This window comes from Natator depressus, chromosome 14, assembly GCF_965152275.1.
Source record: "Natator depressus isolate rNatDep1 chromosome 14, rNatDep2.hap1, whole genome shotgun sequence".
In the NCBI taxonomy this organism is placed as follows: Eukaryota; Metazoa; Chordata; order Testudines; family Cheloniidae; genus Natator; species Natator depressus.
This window is the reverse complement of record NC_134247.1, coordinates 9,021,848-9,043,801: the sequence shown is the minus strand read 5'-3', so window position 1 is coordinate 9,043,801 and position 21,954 is coordinate 9,021,848. Positions and strand designations below refer to the sequence as shown.

At 43.3% G+C, this 21,954-nt stretch overlaps 1 protein-coding gene across 2 annotated transcripts in view; it reads left to right on the top strand.

The window, feature by feature from the left end:
• The window catches only part of RHBDL3 (rhomboid like 3), a 125,191-nt gene extending 103,872 nt beyond the window's left edge, over window positions 1-21,319 (top strand). For both annotated transcript variants that reach the window (XM_074971932.1, XM_074971931.1), the window contains exons 7-9: window positions 5,497-5,597; window positions 13,488-13,548; window positions 17,643-21,319. In XM_074971932.1, the coding sequence (XP_074828033.1) occupies window positions 5,497-5,597; window positions 13,488-13,548; window positions 17,643-17,914 (434 nt within the window). In that variant the 3' untranslated portion in view covers window positions 17,915-21,319. The remainder of the gene's footprint in view (window positions 1-5,496; window positions 5,598-13,487; window positions 13,549-17,642) is intronic.
• The last annotated feature ends 635 nt before the right edge of the window (window positions 21,320-21,954 follow it).

Genomic DNA, 21,954 nt, shown 5'->3' with positions numbered 1-21,954 from the left:
AGCATCCAAGTCCCAGTTCAAATGATGTCCCAAGGTCTGTTGGAGCGTGGCCCCTTTTGGCAAACTCCAGTCGATTTGTGAGAGGGAGCAACTTCCCCAGAGTGGAGCTGCAAGCCTCCCGCTTTGCCTATCTCCCCCGCCCCACCCCCATGCTCTGTGAATAGCACGGGGACTGGCTAAGTGCAATTTTCGGGCCCCAAAGCTCTCTGTGTGTGTTTATGTACAGATATGGGTGCATCTGCATATATACCTGTAACTGTAGATGGTAAAAAAGTCGGCCATATGGAGCTACCATAGTGAAGAACATGGTATGAAAAACTAGAAAGACAGAAATGCATCACTCCTAATCCAGGGCAAAATCATGGCTTGCTCTGTGCACCCATGCAGGGGAGTAAAGGGACATAAGGATCCCCTTTTACATAGCCAGCACAGGGCAGTGACCCACAGTGCAAGTGGGAGAGCTGTTGCTGCGAGAACAGAGGGGCAGGCAGGAATTGGATTCAGCAAAAGCTGGACTCTGCCTGCCCCACCCCCAGTGAGCCAGCTAGTGCAGCCGAGCTGGCATGGGGGAGAAGACATCTGCTACTGGTTTATGCATTGCTGGGTTCTGATTTAAGTACAATCAGCATGCTTAGGAACAGTCTTAGCTCGAGTTAAAGCCGGTGGGGAAGTTTAGGGTTGAACTGAAGCTGCTAACCCATGTTGAAAGCGGAGTTGCTGTGTCTTTGCTGCTATGTTAACCTGAGTTGAGACACCGTTTATTTTTTGCAGTGAAGACATACACCGAGTCACAGTTCATACTCTGGCCCAGGGGCACAGCAATGTTGCCTTCTGCTAAACTGTTTAGTTTATTGTTCTCTCATCCTTCCAACCCAGCCCAATCCATTTGTCTGCTTCATCCACCAGTTGTGTCCCATCGGGGGTGGGGGTTTAGTTAACATTTTCAAAGGTGCCTAAGACACTTAGGGGCCCAAGTCTTTTGAAAATGAGATTTAGGTTCCTATGTCACTTAGGTACTTTTTAAAATATTACCCTGTCTATGTTGTTTGAATAGTGCAATGGAGCCTTGACACTTGATTAAGCCACAGTCAAGCTCTATATTAGCAGAGTAATTAGCAAAGTCATAAAAGTCCATTCGAAATGTTTTGTCCTTCTTAGGGCTCTGCTGCTTTCGGCCGTTGTGTGGTTTTTCCCTCTTCCTTGCTAATCAGGAATAATCTCTCGTATCCTTGCCTCGTGATGCTGGCTTAGGCTTTGTCTGCCTTGTCTCTCCATCTCTTCAATTACTTTCTAAAATTCACAGTGAAAGGAGCTTTGTAACCTGACCCAGCTGCCTCTAATTGAGATGAATGGAAGAAACCATGTCTTCTTTTGGATACATCATTATTATTGTACCAGCATAATTTGCTCTCTGAAATTTCTAGCTTACACACAACTTTTATTGGCCATCCTGACAGGGAGAAGATGACCTGGAGTCCTTGTTTTCTGACTGAGCCTGTCTCTGCTAGTGCAGTGGAAATCTAACCGGGGCGTGTGCTAAGATGGGAAGCAGATGGGCTGTTCTGTTGCCTACTAGTATCCCAACCCATCTGGCTCTAGATGTTTTATTTTTCTTTGTGTTGTAAAATCCCCTTGTGGTGTTTGCATCCAGGGCTGGCCATGAACCCAAGCAAAGTAAGCTGTGGCATAGTGTTTTTCATCCCACATGAGCTGTACAGCTCACGTAGAGTCATAGATTCATAGGTGTTAAGGCCAGAAAGGAACCATTTAGTTTGACTTCTTGCATGACTAGCATGACATGATCTTAGGTTAGAGGATTTCACTCAGCGTTCCTGCATCAAGCCCATAACTTCTGTTTGAGCGAGGGCACCTTCAGAAAGACCTTGCACCTGGATTTCAAAACTCCAGTTGACATGCTGGCTCTATCGCCGCCTTCTACAATGGCACCAGAAAGGGAATGAGCTGACTTGCTTGTAGGTCCCTTCTGGTAATGCATGGCTCGATTTCCCCTCTTCAGAACAGTTTGGAGTCCTGTAAACTATAAGGCCAGCCCTGTTGGCATCAAATAGTGATCTGAAGCAACAACTTTAGTCATTTCAACTCATCCCGGGTGCAGCATGTGGGGCTTAAGGGTGCACTTTGCAGGCTTTCTGCTGGCCCTTGGCACAGGGGAATTGGACCCTGAATGCAGCTATCCCACTGGTGTTTTCCCTTGATCCGTCAGTGCTTGAGCAAGTTCCGAGAGAGGATGTAAGTGTCTGTCTGTCTGTGTCCAAGCCGCTGTTTCAGAAAACAAGTGCATAGAAGGTGAGCGCGACATAGGAAAGCTTGAGCGAGCAGCATGGCAGAGTGAACTGCAGCACTGAAGATGTTGCATTGTGGTCTGTCAGAGCACAGGAGTGTTGAATGCCAAACCCAAGTCGCGTTGGTCCTGATTCTGTGAGGTGCAGAGCGCCTCCTGCGTTTCACCTAAGGTGTGTTGAGGGCCCTCAGCACTTGCCAGGGTTTGGCCTGCATTCTCTTCGTCTTCGTTTCTGTCTTGGCGCAATGGGCGGGATGCTTACCTCCCTCACTCCGGCATGGAGGATTAGCTAGGGAATGCTGGTGAAGTGCACTGTCCCAGGCATGACCGCCCCCTCAGGCCTTGGCTCTCTGTCCGCTTTCGAAGTGCTGGAGTCACGCTTGGCTCAACTGGCACTTAGTATCTCATTTTACTTATGAAGCAAGGAACTCTGTAGATTTCCAGTTATTTCATCTTAATGGGAAAATCAAACCGTGCTGGCTCTAATTTTCCTTTCAAAATGACATTGATGGTAACAGCTAGAGTAAACAAGGTTAATATGCAGTACAGGCTGCGCGCTGCCAGAACCGCGGCACAGCTGAATAACCCATGCAGCCAGCGTCCCCAGGGAAGTGCTGGGCCCCGCTTTCATTAAAGAGAGAACAAAGTCGTTAATGGAAGAGAGTTTAACTACCAGGCAGCCAGCCACTGCTGTTCTCCAGGACGTCCAGCATAGGGAGCTACAACCTAATTCCCAAGAGGAGTATTGGAAAGCTCAGCATCACTGGCCCTCTGAAGATGTCAGACAAACTCTGAGTGAAGCTTGGTATGAACCAGCTGGTTTCCTGGCAGACTTGTCAGCTGGTTTCTCCCAGCACTGAGCCCAGATCTGCTCGGGAGGTGTGAGAACCTGAGGCTGGCTTTGGGGGAAGACACCAAAACACAACAAGTTTTGCATGGTTTGTATTATTATTAAATATGTCTATTTTGGTAGCGCTCAAAGGCCCCCGTCGGGATGGGGCCCTGCTGTGCTAATCACTGTACAAGCACAGAAGAGAGACAATCCTGGCTCTGAAGAGTTTAGAGTCTATAGAACAATGTGAACGCTTTGCATGGGGTGCTCTCCAAAGTCCCAACCGCCCACCCGCACATTAATGACGTAAGCTTCTCAACACCCTGTGTTGTAGGGTGGTGTATAAACCCATTTCACAGGCTGGACAAACTGAGACATGGGGATATCAATGGTCAGATTGTGGGTTCTGTTGCATGAATGTGTAAGAGAGGACAGAGAGCCCTTCTCCTTTCAGCACCTGGTGCTTGGTGCCCAGAGTGCAAGATGTGGGGGAGTCAGGGCCACCAGCAACACTAGATAGCCCAGGACCCCAGTGGCTGGAAGAACCACAGCCTGCTCCAGAGTGACTTGCCCAGGCTCACACGAGAAGTGAGTTGTAGAGTTGAGAACAGAACCCATATCTCTTTCTTAACCACAGGAAGATCCTTCCTCCCCAGCATCCCTTCAGCTGACTTGAGAAACTAACTCTGGAGCTCTGGTTCTCTTCCCCACGCTGGGAGGGCAGAGAGGTCTAGGGGCCAGGGCACTGGACTGAGACTCGGGGGGTTCAATTCCTGGCTCTGCCACTGACATTGTGTAAGTTACTTCAGCTCTCTGTGCCTCTATTTCCCCTCCCCCCACTTTGTGGGTCTCATCTGTTTAGATTGTGAGTTTTCTGAGGCAGTGACTGTCTCTTAGTATCTGCATGTGTGCGTGCAGTGCCTAGAGCAATGGGGCCCCAACGTCAACTGTGGTCTTTTGGTGCCATTGTGATACTAGCAATGAATGAGAACTGGATCAGATGCACAGATATTTTGAGCCCTGCAGGATGCCCAGTGGTCAAGAGGGAAAGGCCCTAAAACGGCTGAAGAAAACTCTTTCCATGTTGGAAAATGAAGAGTCAATAAAAATGAGAAAGTGACTTGACTGTGCCCTGCTTTAGCTGGGCCTTTCTCCTCCTGGCCCTACCTGGATGGGCCATCAAGAGGTTACATACGTGTTTGGAGCAGGAGGTGTTGATCACTTGATCGTTCTGTGATTTCCACTGAGTCAAGCTTGCATTAAGAATAGTTAGCATTTCTCTTCTGTATGTCTGCAGGCATTTTACAAGGTGGGCAAGCATCATGAACCCCATTTTATACAGCGGAAATTCACACAGGGGGTCGCTGGCAGATCCAGGAATAAAAACCCTCTTGACCGCCAATCCAGTGCCCCAGCCACTGCATCTTGCTGCCTTCTTGAAACAGTTTCCTCTACAACTGATTCATCCTTTTGTCATCTCCTGGATTTAAACTTCTGTGCACCATTCTGATCCTCCATTTGTTACCCTTCCCTGCTCTTACATCTTCCTAAGTAATAAACTGCACTTGTTCACCCTTAAATCAGAACCCAGTGATCAGTCACGAGTCTCCAGTTCCTCCTCATTGTGCAAATGTTTATCTTGCCAGGACTAAAATCACTTTCATTTTATCCTCTGGGGGACACATTTATCTCTTTGAAGGTTCTTCACTGTTTTCACCTAAGCTGTGGTTCCTTTTGCTGAACAGATTTTAAGATACTGTTAAGAGTTGGGTGAAACCTGGTTATAGGTTTGAGATTGACAGCGGTGTCATCCTTCAGTTGACATAACTGTCAGCATAAGCCCCCCTATGACAAAAGGAGTGCATAAACCCACCCAGGAACTTTTGCCGAGGGGTGTGTATATGTGTGTTGTGAGAGAGAGAGAGAGAAAGCAGAACACAACTAAGAACGCAACTAAGAACCAAAGAGAGAGACCGAGAGAGAAAGCAAAACAGAGCAGCTGCAAGCACGGTGGCTGACCCTGATCAAATGTATTTGATGGTAGTTTTAAAGTCGATGTAAAAGAAAATGTCACTTTCCTGGCAGTGCTACTGGGCTTAGTCAGGTTCTATAGTCAATTTATTCCCCTCCCCCAGTATTGCTGACTGCAGCCCCTAATTAGGGTGACCAGATGTCCCTTTTTTAAAGGGACAGTCCCGTTTTTTGGGACTTTTTCTTGTATAGGCGCCCATTGCCCCCCACCCCTGTCCTGTTTTTTCACAATTGCTATCTGGTCACCCTACCCCTAATGCATAAAAGAGGGTGCAGGTGGAGAGTTCTCCTATCAGTGGGAGATTGTAATTAGCTGTTTTCTTCTTCCAAGGTTCCCTGGCAGTATCGGTAGCTGACATGACTGCACCAGTGGTGGGTTCCTCTGGAGGGGTTTATGCACTCATTTCTGCTCATCTGGCCAACATAGTAATGGTAAGTACCAGAACGATTGTCAAGCCTATTTGAAAGGGGATGAATTCTGGGAGACTAGATGGCTCTGGGGAGATTGGCAGTGGGGCCTGTCGTGGCTAACTCAGCAGTCTGAATCGAGCCTGGGTCAATAGTGACAAATATGGTCACAATCTGATGATTTCTTGGCAGCCTGCCAAGGATGTGAATGGGCCATAAAGAATGAATTGCCCTCTTTTCCCTAAAGGTGGTCCCTCTGCCCCAGGGTTGAGGTACATTGGTTGGAGGGGACGCTGTATGTGGGAAGCTCTCAGTGCTCCCGTCCATGCACTACTTCTGTGCATAGAGGACTTCAGTTTCCAAAGCTGTCAATCTGCCACCTTCAAACTTGTTGAATTTTTGTGTGTTTATTCACCCTGTCCAGATCTGGATCTGCCCTATTTTCTGTTTTCCAAACTCTCCCCTTCTCTTTGGATTTCCATGCCCCTTATCACAGGGCACCTACACAAAGTCAGGATCCGAAATGCAAGTGCAAATGTTGAATGTAAATAAACCTCATTGGCTATGTAGTAAAACTTATTTGAAATGATCACCAAAGAGAATCAGGAAAAATCGAGCAGCTGGAAGAAATGGTCTTTCACTAATGCGGGCTGCATAACAAGAGTTATGTGGCTTGCTTTATAGAGAGAAGGCTCATTTCAGCATGCACAGACCCTCATGCACTTTGGACTTCTACAGTGCATATAGGCTGGAAGGATGGCCTAGTGGTTGGGACGCTAGCTTGGGAGTCCTGAGTTCAATTCTCTGGTCTGCCGTGGGTTTCCTTTGTGACCTCAGTCTCTGTGTGCCTGAGTTCCTGATCTGTAATATGGGGATAGTAGCACTGCCCTACCTCATGGAGGTGTTGGGATCATCAGTACATTAAAGGTTGTAAGGTGCTCAGATGCTATGGTTATAGGGGGCCATATAAGTCCCTTGGACAAATATAGGGCCCAGGTATGTGACTCCTAGTTTCATATACAGGATACACTTTCCCAGCTCTACCTGTGTAAAAACTGGCCCCATGTGGCACGACAGTTCAGCTCTGTGCTTTCATCTCCACTCTTCTTCTTTTCTCCTTGAGCTTTTTTTATTGTGTAGCAGCCAGTTAAACAATGTCCTCCCACAAGGTCCAACACACACACATGAATTTCCAAGATGGGTAATTCACATTAACTAAATGCCTGAAATAGACCATTTGCAACTGAGGGTGGGGGTTGTATTTTCTCAGAGGCATAGCTTTATTGATGTCTTGGTACCTACAAACATTTGTGCAGAAATTACACTTTCATGAGATTGATGTTTTCTCTTTCTCTCTCTGCTCCTGCCCTTACCCCCAATCACTGGGCATCAGACTAAGAATTAAGGGTCCAGTCCTGCAAGGTGCTGAGCACATTGAGCTCCCAATGATTTCTATGGGAGCACTGAGGCTGCTCAGCATCCCAGAAGAGATGCTTCATCTAGGGCCCTGAAAATCTTAGGACATTCCCTGATGCATGTGGCCATTTGCTCATACACACTGGCACTTACACCTGCAGTTGCACTTGTGGCTGAGACGGATGGCAGTTTCCATGTGTAAATACTGAGATTTGTAAATACTGAGATTTAAGAATTTGGCCCTAAAAGTATCATCATAATTCTATAGCCCTCTACGGCTTTGCAGTTGCATGACTACAGTGAGCAGAGAACTCGGATTCTTATGTGCTACAAACACAGCATCCCATTCCCCTTGAGCTACAGGAGAATCTCTGTTAGCTGAAGATGATTTATGACACACTATTGAGCACTTCTGCTTCTGTCCAGTAGAGGGCAGCATGCACACACACCCATCCACCCACCAGTGAGTTCATTCATTTTTAGTGCATTGTTCAGGTTTCTTGAAGTGTTGCATCATTTGACCTTTCAGTTCTCTCCTGTTTAGTGATTGCCACAGTAGCACAAGTCACTTTGCAAAATGATCAGTAGTATACCAAGAAATGACTGAACTGACTTTTATGAACCTTTCCTGCCTACCTGTTACTGGCGCCTTTTCTTTCTTTCTCCCTTGCTCGCTTAATATTCCTGTGAGAATCTCTCACATAATGAAAAAGACGTTTTGGATTTGCCACTCCATCGCGTCCGTTGACAATACTCGTCTTTTTGCACGGACGGTTTGGAGGGGGAAGGGAAAGTATCTCATCTGAATCTTCCATTTCCCTCGTGCCTCCTGGTAACTGAAGGAAATTAAAATATCCCTGCTTGTAAAAAAACAAACAAATAAATAAATAAAATTCCTGAAAATAAATAAAATAACCAACAAGAGCAAGCAATAAAACATCTCACCCTAAGGAAAATAATAGGGGGAAAAAAGCCAACAAAGCTGCATAGAAATGAAGAGTAAAGGAGGAAACAGTATTAATCAGCATGAGCTCAGAGCCATCTGACTATGTTAGCTGTCTCTGTGGAGAGAGAAAATGAGTTACTTTATTTTGCACAGATTGCATTCTTGCAGCTGCCAAAGTGGTTTATACCGAGATCCCACATCAGATTTTATATATTGTAAAATATTGTTTCAATACACTGCCACCTGCTACATCAGGAGCTGGACCCGGGACCCCATTAATATTTGTTTCTTTGGTGTATAGATTATTTAGTTTGTTGTTAGTTTGGCTGTAGGGAGCTGTTCTGGAACCTCTTAATGCTTTGATATCTCACACTACCTTACACAGGAACAATTCCTTTGGAAAGAATCTAACTGAGATTGGGTGCTTAATAATAATACTGCTTTGCATTTCTAGATACGTCAGGTGACAAGAGGTATATAAGAACCTAAATAGAATAGGGCTCTACAGCATCTTCCTTGTGAGGATTTCCAAGCGCTTTAGAAATGCAACTAAATTAAGCCTGCCTCATAGCCCTCCAGTGAATTGGCTAAGTATTATCATCCTCACTTTACAGATTTGGGAGTGGATGACAGAGACTTGCCCAAGGAACTTGTGGTGGTCCATGTGTCTTAACATTCTGCAAGTGTCTAAGTGTGGTCCAAGATGCATAATATTCTTCACAGTGTGAACCCATGTCGAACGGCAGGCAGGCAGGCTTTGGCAGTCTTATTACAGTGCTGGAATTTGCTTGGTAGAGCAAAGTCTACAAACGTTTCTGTACATTTTCTTTCTTTTGGAAATCACGTGCTCATAGGACTTAACTGTACTAGGAAATTACAGTGTATTAACCCTACAAGTTACCCCAATTAGCTGACACGATGTTAAACATGACTGTTCCTGTCTATGCTGAGTAAATCACCTTCGTTAACATGTTCTAATGCAACATAGTTTCCCAGTGTAAACAAGCCCATAGTTGGTGTATCTTTCATCCCTGAAACCCTGAGTGTTTCCTGGTAAATATAATGCTATTTTTATAATTAGGTTTGGAATATTTTTATTCTTATGGGTTTCAACTATATTAATGTTTATTTCCAAGGATTTTTTTATTTTACGTTTTTGTTACCAACCTTAAATTTTGGCACTAGCTGGAAATTAAAACAAAACTTTATACTAATTTATTTAAAACCTAATTACTTAATAAGTTGAGGTTCATAAGATTCAGAAATAGGACAGTAATATTATCAGACAATCCTATTTTAGAATAGCTCCCATTAGTTGATTTGCTAGATAGAACTGACAGCATTAGCTGTCTGTGAATGCAACATATATGTATTTAATTTCTCCATTCTGTAACTTTTTATTATTAATGTGAGAAGATATTTCAGTCTTTTTGGATGGAGGGAGAAAATGTCAATTATAGACACTGGGTGATTTAAAATCTAATCCTTCCAAACCTATATATAAGTATCAAACCAGACTGTTGACCTATAAAGATATAAACTGGGATGAGATATGACCCCTTTATGAATGCTGACCTACTTGTGGGCTCCTAGAAATTTACATAGCAATCTGGCTCCAACTGAAGTAAATTGGGAGACTTGCCACTCAGTCCAACGACAGAGACATCTGTTGCTTACCATTTAACACATCAACAACCAAAGACACAACCCCTGTTTTGGACAGATGTATTTCATGTAGAGATGAGCCAAAACCAAACTCTCAGATCCAAACAGCCTCAAACTCTGGAGAAATTTGCAGAAGTCTGAACTTTGGGTTTGAACCATTGAAGTCAGTTGGAGTCTTTCCATTGATTTTAATAGGGTTTGGAACAAGCCCTTTGCGATTGGCCCCATCTCTGTAGTGGACTGATCCCAAGTGTTCAGGACTGGAGTTTGGAAGTCCACTTCCAAACTGTCCAGCTAGGGCCAGTGTCAGTTTCATGCCTCCCCTCCCTAACCTGTCCTTTTACATTTTGCCTTCCATGCATATGGATGTAGATCAGGACAGACCAGTGGAAGAAGTGGGAGACCTGTACAGCAAGGAAAATGCTCTTTGTGTTTTTATTTGTCTTATTAGCCTATTTCATATAGATTGTTAACTAGACAATCTTTTCACTGAATTCAGTGCATGCCTAATTATATCGCCAACTCTTCTGCTTTCCGTAGCTCTTTTGTACAGTTTCTTCTGTAGGTTAAATCCAAGTCCGTAAAGAAAGGGAGCAGATGGAGGCTGAGATCCTGCAAAGAATTACTCGAGTGCTGAATTTTGTGCACTCTGAGTAGTCCCTTTGAAAGCAAAAGTCTCCTCAGGTCGATAGGAGCTGTCCATTGGTCTCAACGGGCTTTGGATAAGGACTACATTATATACAGTTCAGCATGTGCTTCAGTCTTTGCAGGATCAAGGCATTAGATTTTTCTAAGCTTGATGCTTTGGCTTCTTCCTTTATTAGAACACGTCTTCTCCAGGTGTGTGTGTGTGTGTGCGTACACACAGATTTCCACACAGATTAGTACAGATATAAATTGAGTGCAATGCAAATCAGATCTAATAGCTGGCTCACAACAGATGTGGTATTATACCAAAGGCTCCTTATTGCAAAGATTACTGAATGTGGTTGTAAGCTGTTTTCCAAGATTGCTGTGAAAGGCTGGTCACATGGAAGGGGTCTCGCAAGGAAATAGTGGGATGCCTGAAATTCTTGGGGATGGAAATCAATGAACTAGTGACAGAAAAGTGGAAATCATGGTGAGAAGGTGAGTCAGTGGCTTTAGATTTCTCATGCCAGTTTGAAATGGGGTGAAACACTTGAATTGCTACTGTCAGCTGTGATGAGCACAACCATGTGCCAGAGTTCCACATCAAGTGGTCTGGATCACTCTTTGGCCCAGATACCAATGGTTCAAATCACATCAGGAAAAAAGGCAGAGTCTATACGCATAACATAAAGCTGAGTCAAAAGGCCCTTGATCCTCAGGGCTTTCATCTCAACCTCCAGGGAGTCAGTAGTTTCTCAGAGGCAGGCTGGTGTATCCTGGCTGAGAGCCATTGCTCCTCAGAAATCCCAAGCTTTTCTGTCCCTTCTTTTTCTTCTTCCTCCCTCTTTACAGTTGGGCTTGCCCTCATTAGGCACCACAGCGGTGGGGGGTGTCGCTCCATAATTGGCATTTATCACAGCTGAACTAGGGCATGGCTAGTTTGTCTGTCGCAGGCAGGCAGGGTTCTTAACCCTTTCCTGTCTTTGTTTTTGTGGGAGAGCTTGCAGACCCCACCACAACTACCAATGATTAGATTTCAGTTAAGATATCAAATGTGATCTACAATGTATGCTCTTCCATACTGCTAGCCAAGAGTAGTGAGCTCTTTGGGGCAGGGATCATCTTTTATTGTGTGCATGTACATTGCCTAGAAAAATGGAGCCTTATCTGGGCTGAGGCCTCTAGACACTATTATAATACAATACTTAGATTCTAAGCTCCTTGGGGCAGGTGCTGTCTTTTTTGTTCTGTGGTTGTGCAGCGCCTAGCACAATGGGGTATGAGTCCATGACCAGGGCTTTTAGGCATACCAGTAATACAAATACATAATAATAATTAATAATAAATACTAACCATAGACATCGGGCTCCAGAAGGAGCATTTCCAAACCTCCTTGGCTGGAATGAGGGGTTTGCTTCAGCACAGGGCTTTTTTGACCTGAGAGAGGAATAGGGAGACTATCGTGGGAGGGAAACTCCCCTCCTCTAATGCAAGCTTTAAAGATAATGCTTGTATTCTGAAGTTAGTTGCTTCTTCTCCCTGGTTTCAGAATTAATTTTAACCAAACTAAGCACCTCCTGTGGCTGGCAAAATTTAGTAAAAGTTTACTAAATATTCAATAATTTGAGAAACATTTTGCTTTAATTAAGAAAAATAATTAGTTCTGTTAGTTTTTATTATGCCAATTAGTTGCCTCCAAGATGCATTTGCTTCAATGGCCTGTCTAATGTAAATATCCTTTTATGGTATTTCTAAGGCACTTATTACTTGGTATCTAAGTGTTTGCACTGAAAGAGGACAAGAGAAAGGATTAAACTCCCATGTATTTGTTTGTGGGCCATAACCTAAATGATCTATGTATTTAATACAGCTGGCCAGGAAATGGATTTTTTTCCCTCTAGAAAGTTTTGACTTTTCATCAGAAAAACAACCACTAAAAAGCTTTTCGCTGTAAAGTATTCTGTTTTCAGGATTTTGGTTTTTTGATGAAAAGTCAAAGTTTTCCATAGCAAGTAGACACTTTCTGCAAAAAATTAATCAAAAACCCAATTTTCTGTTGAAAAACAGTTTAGATGGAACATTTTCAACGAGCCCTAGTATGTAAGCCCTGAATATTCTGTCTAACCTTTTCCCTCCAGACCTGAGTTCATCCTTTAAATCTTGAGCACTGCAAACACTGCTGCAAGCTTCCAGAAGGCAGATAATATCAGTGTTGGTTTATTGATCCTCTGATGTGATTTAGCTCAAGGGTGTGAAGTCATTCAGATTTCCTGTTTGCAAGAAGTAAAGGGATGCTGATGTCTCCATGCTCCTTCCTATACTGTTTGGATCAAAAGGAGATGATAGGGGAAGAAAATATATTACTGTAAAGAGGGAGAAATATCTTGGTATCTCATTGTTTTCAATACTTGTTAATGCCTCTCTCATTACCCAAGAACATTCTTCTCCCTTAGTTCAGCTGGAGGAAGCAAGTGTGTATCCTGTTCTTTCATTCAGAACCCAACCACTTAAAGCATTGGTGAGATGATAAGAGTTAACTAATTATATTCTCTGTGCCCCCTCAACCCCCCACTACAAACCCTTCTCTGTTTGCTAGGCTTCCAAGCTTTGAGGACACACCCACAAAAATAGACCTGCAACATGTTTTTTCCAAACTTAGTTTTACTGAGTCCTCACTCTGTGTGCAACTGTGTCCCTGCCCACAGACACACCGTAGATTGCACTACTGTACATTTCTAATTCAAATTGCTCCTTCTTATCATTTCTATGTAACATAATCTAAAACTTCTGGGATAACCTGACCTTACCTCCCCACGCGTTTCCCTCACACCCAGTATGAACTGTAAACATCCATCAAGGAGCAAAAGAGCGTGACAAAAGAAATAGAAGTTTAAAGCCCATGTGTAGCTGAGGGATTAAACAGGGATTCCCAGTTCTGTGGATTTACTATGCTTTCACATCTTCGTCTTCTGACCAGTAATGTGCAGAGTAAAGAAACAGAAGGATTCAACTGATTTATGAGAGCTGCCTAATCCTTAATTTGATGCGTGTCTGCTTTTGGCACGGTGAGTTGAGAACCCTGGGGAGTGTGGCAAGGGCAGCACCAGTTGGAGCAGAGCTTTCCATTATGTGTGTGTGGCAAGATCAAGCTCCTTGATGTTCAGCAAGTATCTAGATCCGTCTTCAGATTCCCACGGCATAAAAAGATGCATACATGGTACCCAGCATAATTTTGTTTTTGTTGTGTCCTTTTCCAGAACTGGTCTGGAATGAAGTGCCAATTCAAGCTGCTGCGCATGGCTCTTGCCTTGATCTGTAGTAAGTATTGTAATACGTTTGGTGCGCACATAATCCAGTTTTGTTTACCTTTGTCATTAGTGGTTATGCTAACCCAAGGCGGTAATTTGGCTCTATCGCTGGGAACCAGCAACCGGAATTCACAGCAGCAGAAACCCGATCACTCTGGAATGCAGAATCTGGATCCAAATGTTAAATGGGAGCATTTGAAAATGTACGGTTCATTGTTTAGCAGTGTCTGGCGTATGGACATTCATGAAGATCTGGGGTCTCGCTGCTTCTCTTTGAACACTCCAATAGGCAATGCTTTGATAATAGTAATAATAATGCACTGCACTTCTACGGCACTCTCAGTCTAAGGATCTCCGAAGTATTTGGCAGGTACCAATGAAGTAAGCTGCTCCAGACCCCTGTGGCAAGGAAGTATTATCCCCCCTTTCCAGAAGGGGAAGGTGATGCACACAGAGATAGAGACCAAGGACAAAATTGTCCAAAACCCTGATGTTGCATTTTAAAAAGTAATGTAGGTACATTGACTATCGATGAGACTCACTTAGGCTTCAAAGGGCCAGTTTTTCAATGGTATTTAGGTCCCTAAAGATGCAGACAGGTGCCTAGTGGGATTTTTAAAAACACCTGAGCAGGCAGGAGTTAGGTGTCTCACCTGATTAGATGCTTTTGAAAATACCACTTGGTGTCCGTCTGCATTGTTGGGCCCCAGTTACTTGCCAAGGTTACACTGCAAGTCCGTGCCAGAGGTGGAAATAAAACACTGACCTAGTGACTCTGAGGCTGCGGCTTTAAGCGCTAGACCATCTTTCTCATGTTAATTTGAGTGCTTGAATGGGTAAGTTATCCAGCTGCTTAGATAGCTAATTAGTGGGGACTAGCAATTCTGAATAGCCTACTACAGACAGTCTGTCAAACTAGTGGTTATTATAATATATGTATGATTATAAAGGTTTATTCAGCGCCTATCACCTGAGTGCCATATAAAAGGCTATAGACTAATTCTGCCCTCAGTAAGAAGAAAAGGAGTACTTGTGGCACCTTAGAGACTAACCAATTTATTTGAGCATAAGCTTTCGTGAGCTACAGCTGACTTCATCGGATGCATAAAGTGGAAAGTACAGTGAGGAGATTTTATATACACACAGACCATGAAAAAATACACATTGTAAGGAGAGTGATCACTTAAGATGGGCTCCACTCTCCTGCTGGTAATAGCTCATCTTAAGTGATCACTCTCCTTACAATGTGTATTTTTTCATGGTCTGTGTGTATATAAAATCTCCTCACTGTACTTTCCACTTTATGCATCCGATGAAGTGAGCTGTAGGTCACGAAAGCTTATGCTCAGATAAATTGGTTAGTCTCTAAGGTGCCACAAGTACTCCTTTTCTTTTTGCGAATACAGACTAACACGGCTGCTACTCTGAAATCTGCCCTCAGTGACTCCTACTGGTCAAAAGACAAAAGCCACCCAGCTTCATAAAAAAAGCAAAAGGAGCTGGAAGGGGAAGGGGGGCCAAGAAAAGCTAAAACTGCTGGCAGCATCAGACACTGAGCTCTACCGGTAGCCAAGGCCAGGCTCTGCTAGACCAACAAAGGAAACAAGTTCTTCAGCTCCACCAAGAACCACCTGCACCAGCCCCCTCAGGGTCAGCCATGGGACCAACTCAGGAGTGCCCCAGCTGGTCACAGCTGCCACGAAGGGCATGGCAAGAGGTAATGTCAACTAAGAATGAAAGGCTGCATCTCTCCTCTTTTGTCTTGCTATGCAAAAGTGAACTCCCAATGCTGGTGCGCAAGGGATGGGCTCATCTGGAGAAGAAAAGAGGATAAAATGGATTTCCAACATTCTGTCCATGGCAAAATATTTTTCCATTGATGTGGGGCTTTTGTAATGTCCAAGTTAGACCCTGTTTCTCTAGGTCAGTGGTTCTCAACCAAGGTTACGTGTATCCCTGGGGGTTCGCAGAGGTCTTCCAGGGGGTACAGCAACTCATCTAGAGATTTGCCTAGTTTTACAACAGGCTAGGGAAGTCAGTACAGACTAAAATTTCATACAGACAGTGACTTGTTTATACAGCTCTATATACTATACACTGAAATGTAAGTACAATATTTATATTCCAATCAATTTATTTTGTAACTATATGGTAAAAATGAGAAAGGTGGCAATTTTTCAGTAATAGTGTGTTGTGACACATTTGTATTTTTATGTCTGACTTTGTAAGCAAGTCGTTTTTAAGAGAGCTGAAACTTGGGGTATACAAGACAAATCAGACTCCTGTAGGGGGTACAGCAGTCTGGAAAGGTTGAGAACCGCTGCTGTAGGTCACTTGTCTGAATCAGGCACAGGTCCGTAGTGACTGAAACCAGCTATCAGTAATCTATGTGAGGTGAACTGATGGACATAGTCCAGCTGCCAGAGGACAACACAACTGCGGTCAGTTTCTTTGCTGGTAATTTCATCAGAGAAGCCAGGAACTGAGTCAAGGTAGAACAAATCTCTCACCCCTAGAGGTGACCCTTCCAGCACTGTGCTCAGGCACATGGGCCAGGAGGTGCAGAGAAGCTTGTGTTGCTGCTGCTGACTGTGCTGTGCTTGTTCTGGGCGTTCAGTTTTCAGAGCCAGTTATCTCTGTAGTGCTACATTACACTTTTTAAATTACAAAAATGGAAATGTAAAGATCTCAACCAGAGTCCTAGAAATAAATCTGGAAGCCTAAGAATGCCTCTTGCTCAACCTCCAATTGAGATTTTTCTCTACAACTTAGTCCTAATTCAAGAAGAAATTCTGACTTAACATTTATAATTCATTTGTGATTCCAGCCATCTGCATTGCCTTAGGCACTGAGTGCGAATTGAAGGTGCTTGGTCCTATACAGGATCAAGCCCTTATGTTGTAGGTTACTTTACCTGCATTTGAATAGATCCTTCAAGATGTGCTGGCTGGCTACCTTGTGGGCATTACCCCAGGAGCAAACATTTGAAATCCAGGTATGGAGCCAATACTTATAACTTAAAATACAAAAATGATACGTGCATACAGATAGCATAATCATAACCAGCAAATCATAACCTTTTCATAGACATCTCACTTGATAACCTTTGTACCAGATTTGCTGCAAATATATAACCATGGTTGCAACAATGATCTATGTGGTCATATTTTAATCAGATAATGTCACAGGAGTACAGAGATGGTCTGATGTGCCTGACTAGGGAGAAAACAGATAATGTCATGTGCTGACTGGACCAAGTGAAGAGGAGGAAACAGCCACCAAGAGGGAGATTTAAAGGAAGAAAAGATTCTACTGAAGGTGTCTTTCTGTTTTTACAAAAAGCAACCAGAAGAATCTAGAGCTGAGAATTTCTGATCTAGATCTCTTTCTGAACTCCCACAAAGTTTGGGGATGTACAGAGCTGTGGATTTGGTTTGGCCCAGTCATTAAGGAAAACCAAAACCCACATTCAGGTTCCTCTTCCAAACATGTTTCTGCTGCCAGGCTTATCAATGACTGCCCAACAGCCACCTGGCCCAGCTCACACGGAATATTAAGTAAACAAAACAAGAAACTCTGTCATTACAATAACTGCATGAAGGTTGATTCTCTCTGTCTGGCATACACACAAGATCATTTGGGTTGCAGTTTCTGTTGCTTGCTAAGATTATCTTTGTGTTCTATGGTATGTCTGTGTTGTATACAGTACTGAACACATGGTCAGTGCTCAATGAATAGTAGAGAGTCCCAACCAGCAGGAAACCAACAGGAGCCCTAGGAAACACCAGGACAAACACAGAAAATAAAAGAGCACTTCACACAATCTGCCTGCACTGATGTTTCATGTCTGATGTACAGTGAGCTGATCGGCCAAAACTGGCCTATATCGTCCCCTTTGCTTGTAGGAGAGTGCACTTTCTCTCTGTTCAGTAAAGCAATGATCTCTGCACTATGAGATAGCAATAATGATCATGAGATAGCAAGAGATGTTTATGAAACAGCACATGCAGTTCTCCAGTCATTGACTTGAAGGAGCCCCAAGTGGAGGTAGAGAAGGATTGAGATGGACAAAGGGCTTATCTTCTCTCTCTCTCTCTATTCCAGTGAGCTTTGAATTTGGAAGGGCTGTGTGGCTGCGGTTCCATCCATCTGCTTACCCCCCATGTCCGCACCCAAGTTTCGTTGCCCACCTGGGCGGGGTATTGGTTGGCATCACATTGGGCGTGGTCATCCTAAGGAACTATGAGCAGAGACTCCAAGACCAGTCCTTATGGTGGATCTTTATTTTTATTTATGTCGTCTTTGTATTGTTCGCCATCTTTTGGAATGTTTTTGCCTACAATCTATTGGATCTGAAGCTACCTCCACCTCCTTGAGAGCCTGGGACAGAGAACTCTGGAGGCAAAAAACTTTTCCATCTGCCAGCTATGTTAAATTAATCGAAACCAAGGATTTATTTTTATATGATGATTAGGGGATAAGTAAATGGTCTTCTGAAAATGCACACGTTAAGGAAACATGTGACATCGTTTCTAACTGTACTGTATGCTGAAGAAGATTACTTAAGCTAAAGCCTAACAATAGAACTGGCCTGAGAGAAGTTGGAACATGAGTCATACTGGTACTGTTAACACTCAGTAGGGACCCAATCCTGCAGCCTCTCCATTGTGGCTATTCCCCTGAGGAAGGGCTGCAGGATCAACCCTATGTTTGTAACTGGGCATTTACCACTCGCTTTATTAGCGCACACATTGAGGTTTAGTCTGGGTCACTTAAATTTTTCCAGGTTATGCTGGATCCGTGACCAGTTGGTTTATGAAACTCCTGTGTTTAACTGAATAGTAAAACAAAAACAAGCTTCACTTTTACTAACTAGAGCATAGGTGCTGGAACGAGGGGTGCTGCTACATGCGCTGGCTTGAAGTAGTAATGACAACCCAAATACATGGTTTCTGCCTTCAGCACCCCCTCTATAAAAATTGTTCCAGCACCACTGAACTAGATTCAAGGGACACTGACAAGGCAACTTGAATTTGGTTTTAATGGTTGAGTTTGACTGGTCAGCCATGCCACTACCATTGTCTTAATACTTGAATGGTTACTTAAATATTTAGTCCATAGTTTAGGCTGTCTTAAGCAACTTCCAAAGGGGCTAGCAAAACTTAGTCACCTATCCATGATAGAGGTTGATCTTCAACTAAATGTCAAACAAAATTGCACTAGAAACCTTGGGGATACTATAAAGTGGTTGTTTCAGATGGGACACTGTATCAGAGGTGGCTCTTACCATCAGTACATGTTTCACTTGATTTTTACAACCCGTTGTGGTAAATAATTGGGTGGAGGCAGTTTAGGATTTTGCTAATGTTCAGTTGTGTTTTATATTGGTTGACAATCAGGTTGTTTTCTTCTGCCCTTTCTTTCTGGCTATGTATGGTCTAATGCCCTGTCTGCAAAGAGTTTGGAAAGCGTGTCAGAACTTCTCCAGCAGGGTTTGCTTAAACTCAGTTCTTGCTAGAAGAGTGTGGACATGATTTCCCTCACCAATGTAGACGGGAAATATGCAGGTTATAAAACCATGCTACAAACCATTCAATATGCTAGGGGCTAAGTTTATCCACCAAAGTCAGCAGAGTTACACCAGGGATTTATTTGCCACTAGTTCCCTACCCAAGTGTGTCATCCCTGGCTTAGCTGGTATGACCAATGCTTGTAAAATACTGGGAATAACTGTTGTCTGTGGACACAAAGTCTTGCCTAGGCAATGGACCTTTAGGGGTTCCAAGCAACAATTAGTTGTGATGCCTTTTTGCCTAGTATAGCGAGGGCACAGGTTTTATAGATTCCTTAACTGGTTTATAGTACAGTTTGTAAAGCAAAAAGGCCTAATAGCATGACTCACCATGCCTATATAGACCAGGGAAACCATTTAAAACCCTTTGTAGCATGGGCTTTAAGCACAAATCTCTAGTAAGGTGCTTATGTTATTTCACATTTCACTGTTGACAGCTAACTGCACAGCAGAAAAAAAACAGTCCAGGAAGGTGGAGGATTTACCCTCTTATAGGTTTCCCTTAATTCCTCTGCCCCTTCTATATTGCCATAGATTTTAAGGCCAGAAAAGACCATCAGATCATCCAGTGTAACCTCCTTTGTAACACAGGCCATAGAATTTCCTCATGACTAAAGCCTATCTTCTGTCTTAAATGGATGCCCTGGATAACACAAAAAAGGTGTGTGTGCAGGGTGTGAAATTCACACCTGTGCAGAGGGCCAGCAGGAGGCCTATGCATCAGTTAAATCTCACCTAAGACACATACTGGAGGCTTAGGTGAGATGGATCAGGTCATAGATCTTGTTGGTCCTGTGTATAGGGGTGAATTTCACCCATCCCAGAAGATGGGGGTAGGAGACATGGCTTCTAAATCACAAGCTGAGGGGGTCAAAAATGCTCAAGTTTTGGGTGGGAATTTTTTTCATTTTTTTCCATTAAAAAAATTTTTTTTGATGGACTGTTTTTGACCAGCTCTGTTTCCAAAGCTTGTAATTCCCCCTAGCTGGGGAAAACAGAATCCTGACATTGTCTCCTGAGATCTGGGCACCAGGTCTGGAAACAGGTGGCTTCCTAATCTCTGCCAAAGACAAGCTCACATAATTAGATGATTTGGGCACAATTTGGAATCTGTCTCGCTGTCACTACAGCAGCGAGTTTTGTTTGTCTTTCAGTAACACCTCTCTTTGTTCCTGAGCTTTATTCTCTTGCCCACCTAGATGATGCCAGTGCTGATGCTGAGGGCTGTGACCTCCTCCCAAGTGTTAACTCAGTGATCTTCATCTGTCATTTTAATCCCTGCTGCTTTGGATAAAACACTCTCCATGGTGAAAGCCTGACTCCACTAAACTCAATGGCAAAGCTCCCATCGACTTTTTAAGGGTATTAAATGAGCCTTATCTGCAAAGGAAACTTTTATTTCCCCTTCTTGTGCAGTGTCTGAAAGTTTTGAAGGCAACTGCAACAGCAACAAAATTGTTCCCTTTTAGTCTGAAGCATGGTTCATAGGACCCCACTTCAAGGAAGCCTTGTAATAGGAAACCATAAGGCCTATTGTTTGAGAGCACTTGTGGGTTTCTTTGGTATGGATCCAGTTCCAAGTTCCATTTTATCCCTGCAGTTTGGAGCCAGCTCTAAACAATCACATGTGCAAGAGTTTGGATCCCTTGTTCCAGGTCAGGGATCATTCTGGGTGTTTCATAATGATAGATGCAGTGTAGTTGTAGCTGTGTCAGTCGCAGGATATTCGAGAGACAAGGTGGGTGAGGTAAATAAGATATTGCCTCACTCATCTTGTGTCATAATGATAGAGACAGCATCCTTGAGTGGGTGGGAGAGCAGGGAGAGAGGAATAACTAGAGATTAGATAATTAGTTGCTAAAAACATTGTTCAGATTGGAGCAGGACGACATCTCTGCTTCAGTCCCCTTCTCTGGATATTGATAAATCATACCTTTTACAGGTGCCTTTAAACTAGAGCTGGTCAGAAAAAGAGGAGTTTTCCACATGGAAAATTGTGATTAAAAATGAAAAAAAAAATTGTTTTCATTGACTTTTTCAGCAGAAAAAATGACTTTTCATCAACAAAACAACAATTATTAGCCCAAACTTCCAAAAAACAGAATTTTTTGTCTAAAAACTGAAAAATGTTTCTGGTTTCTAACCAAAAAAAAAAAAAACCCAAACATTTTTTAACTTTTAATTTTGAGGAAAGTAGACACTTCCTCACCAAAAAAAAAAAAAAAAAAAGCTTTGTCAAAAACTCAATTTTCCATCAAAAAATTATATGGAACATTTTCAATCTGCCCTACTTTAAACTTCATGAAGATTTCTTCTGAACATTTTTATTTTTGAACTGCACCACATGGGAAGGAATTTACATGCAAATTCCCAAGGAACCTCCCTTCAAGGGCACTCTCTCCCTCTAAAAAATCTCTGTCCTACCTCTGTGTAAAGGTGTGTCAACTGCCCCTCGGAGTCACTGTTACGAAGAATGCAGGTTTGTTGTAGTAAAGTGCTGCTAGATGGGTCTTTGGTGATGGAGAGACTATTTTACATCCCATTTCAGCCTCACCATGTGTCAGTATTTGAATGAGAGAGAGGGAAAGAAATCAACATATTATCCATACTAGATAATTGAAGGCTGTACTCAGCAGCTTGAATGTTAGCAAAACTCCTGTTGACCTCACTGAAAGAGGTATAGGATTAGCCCTTGAGGGCCTGTTTCTACAAATGCCTCTGTCCCAGCTGTACCTGTTCAGTGGCTTAATAATGGACTTTAGACTCCCAGGCCATCAATCTCCTCGTTATCTGTCATCCTTTTCCTGGCACTGGCCAAGATGGCCATTCATCAGTCCAGGAGGA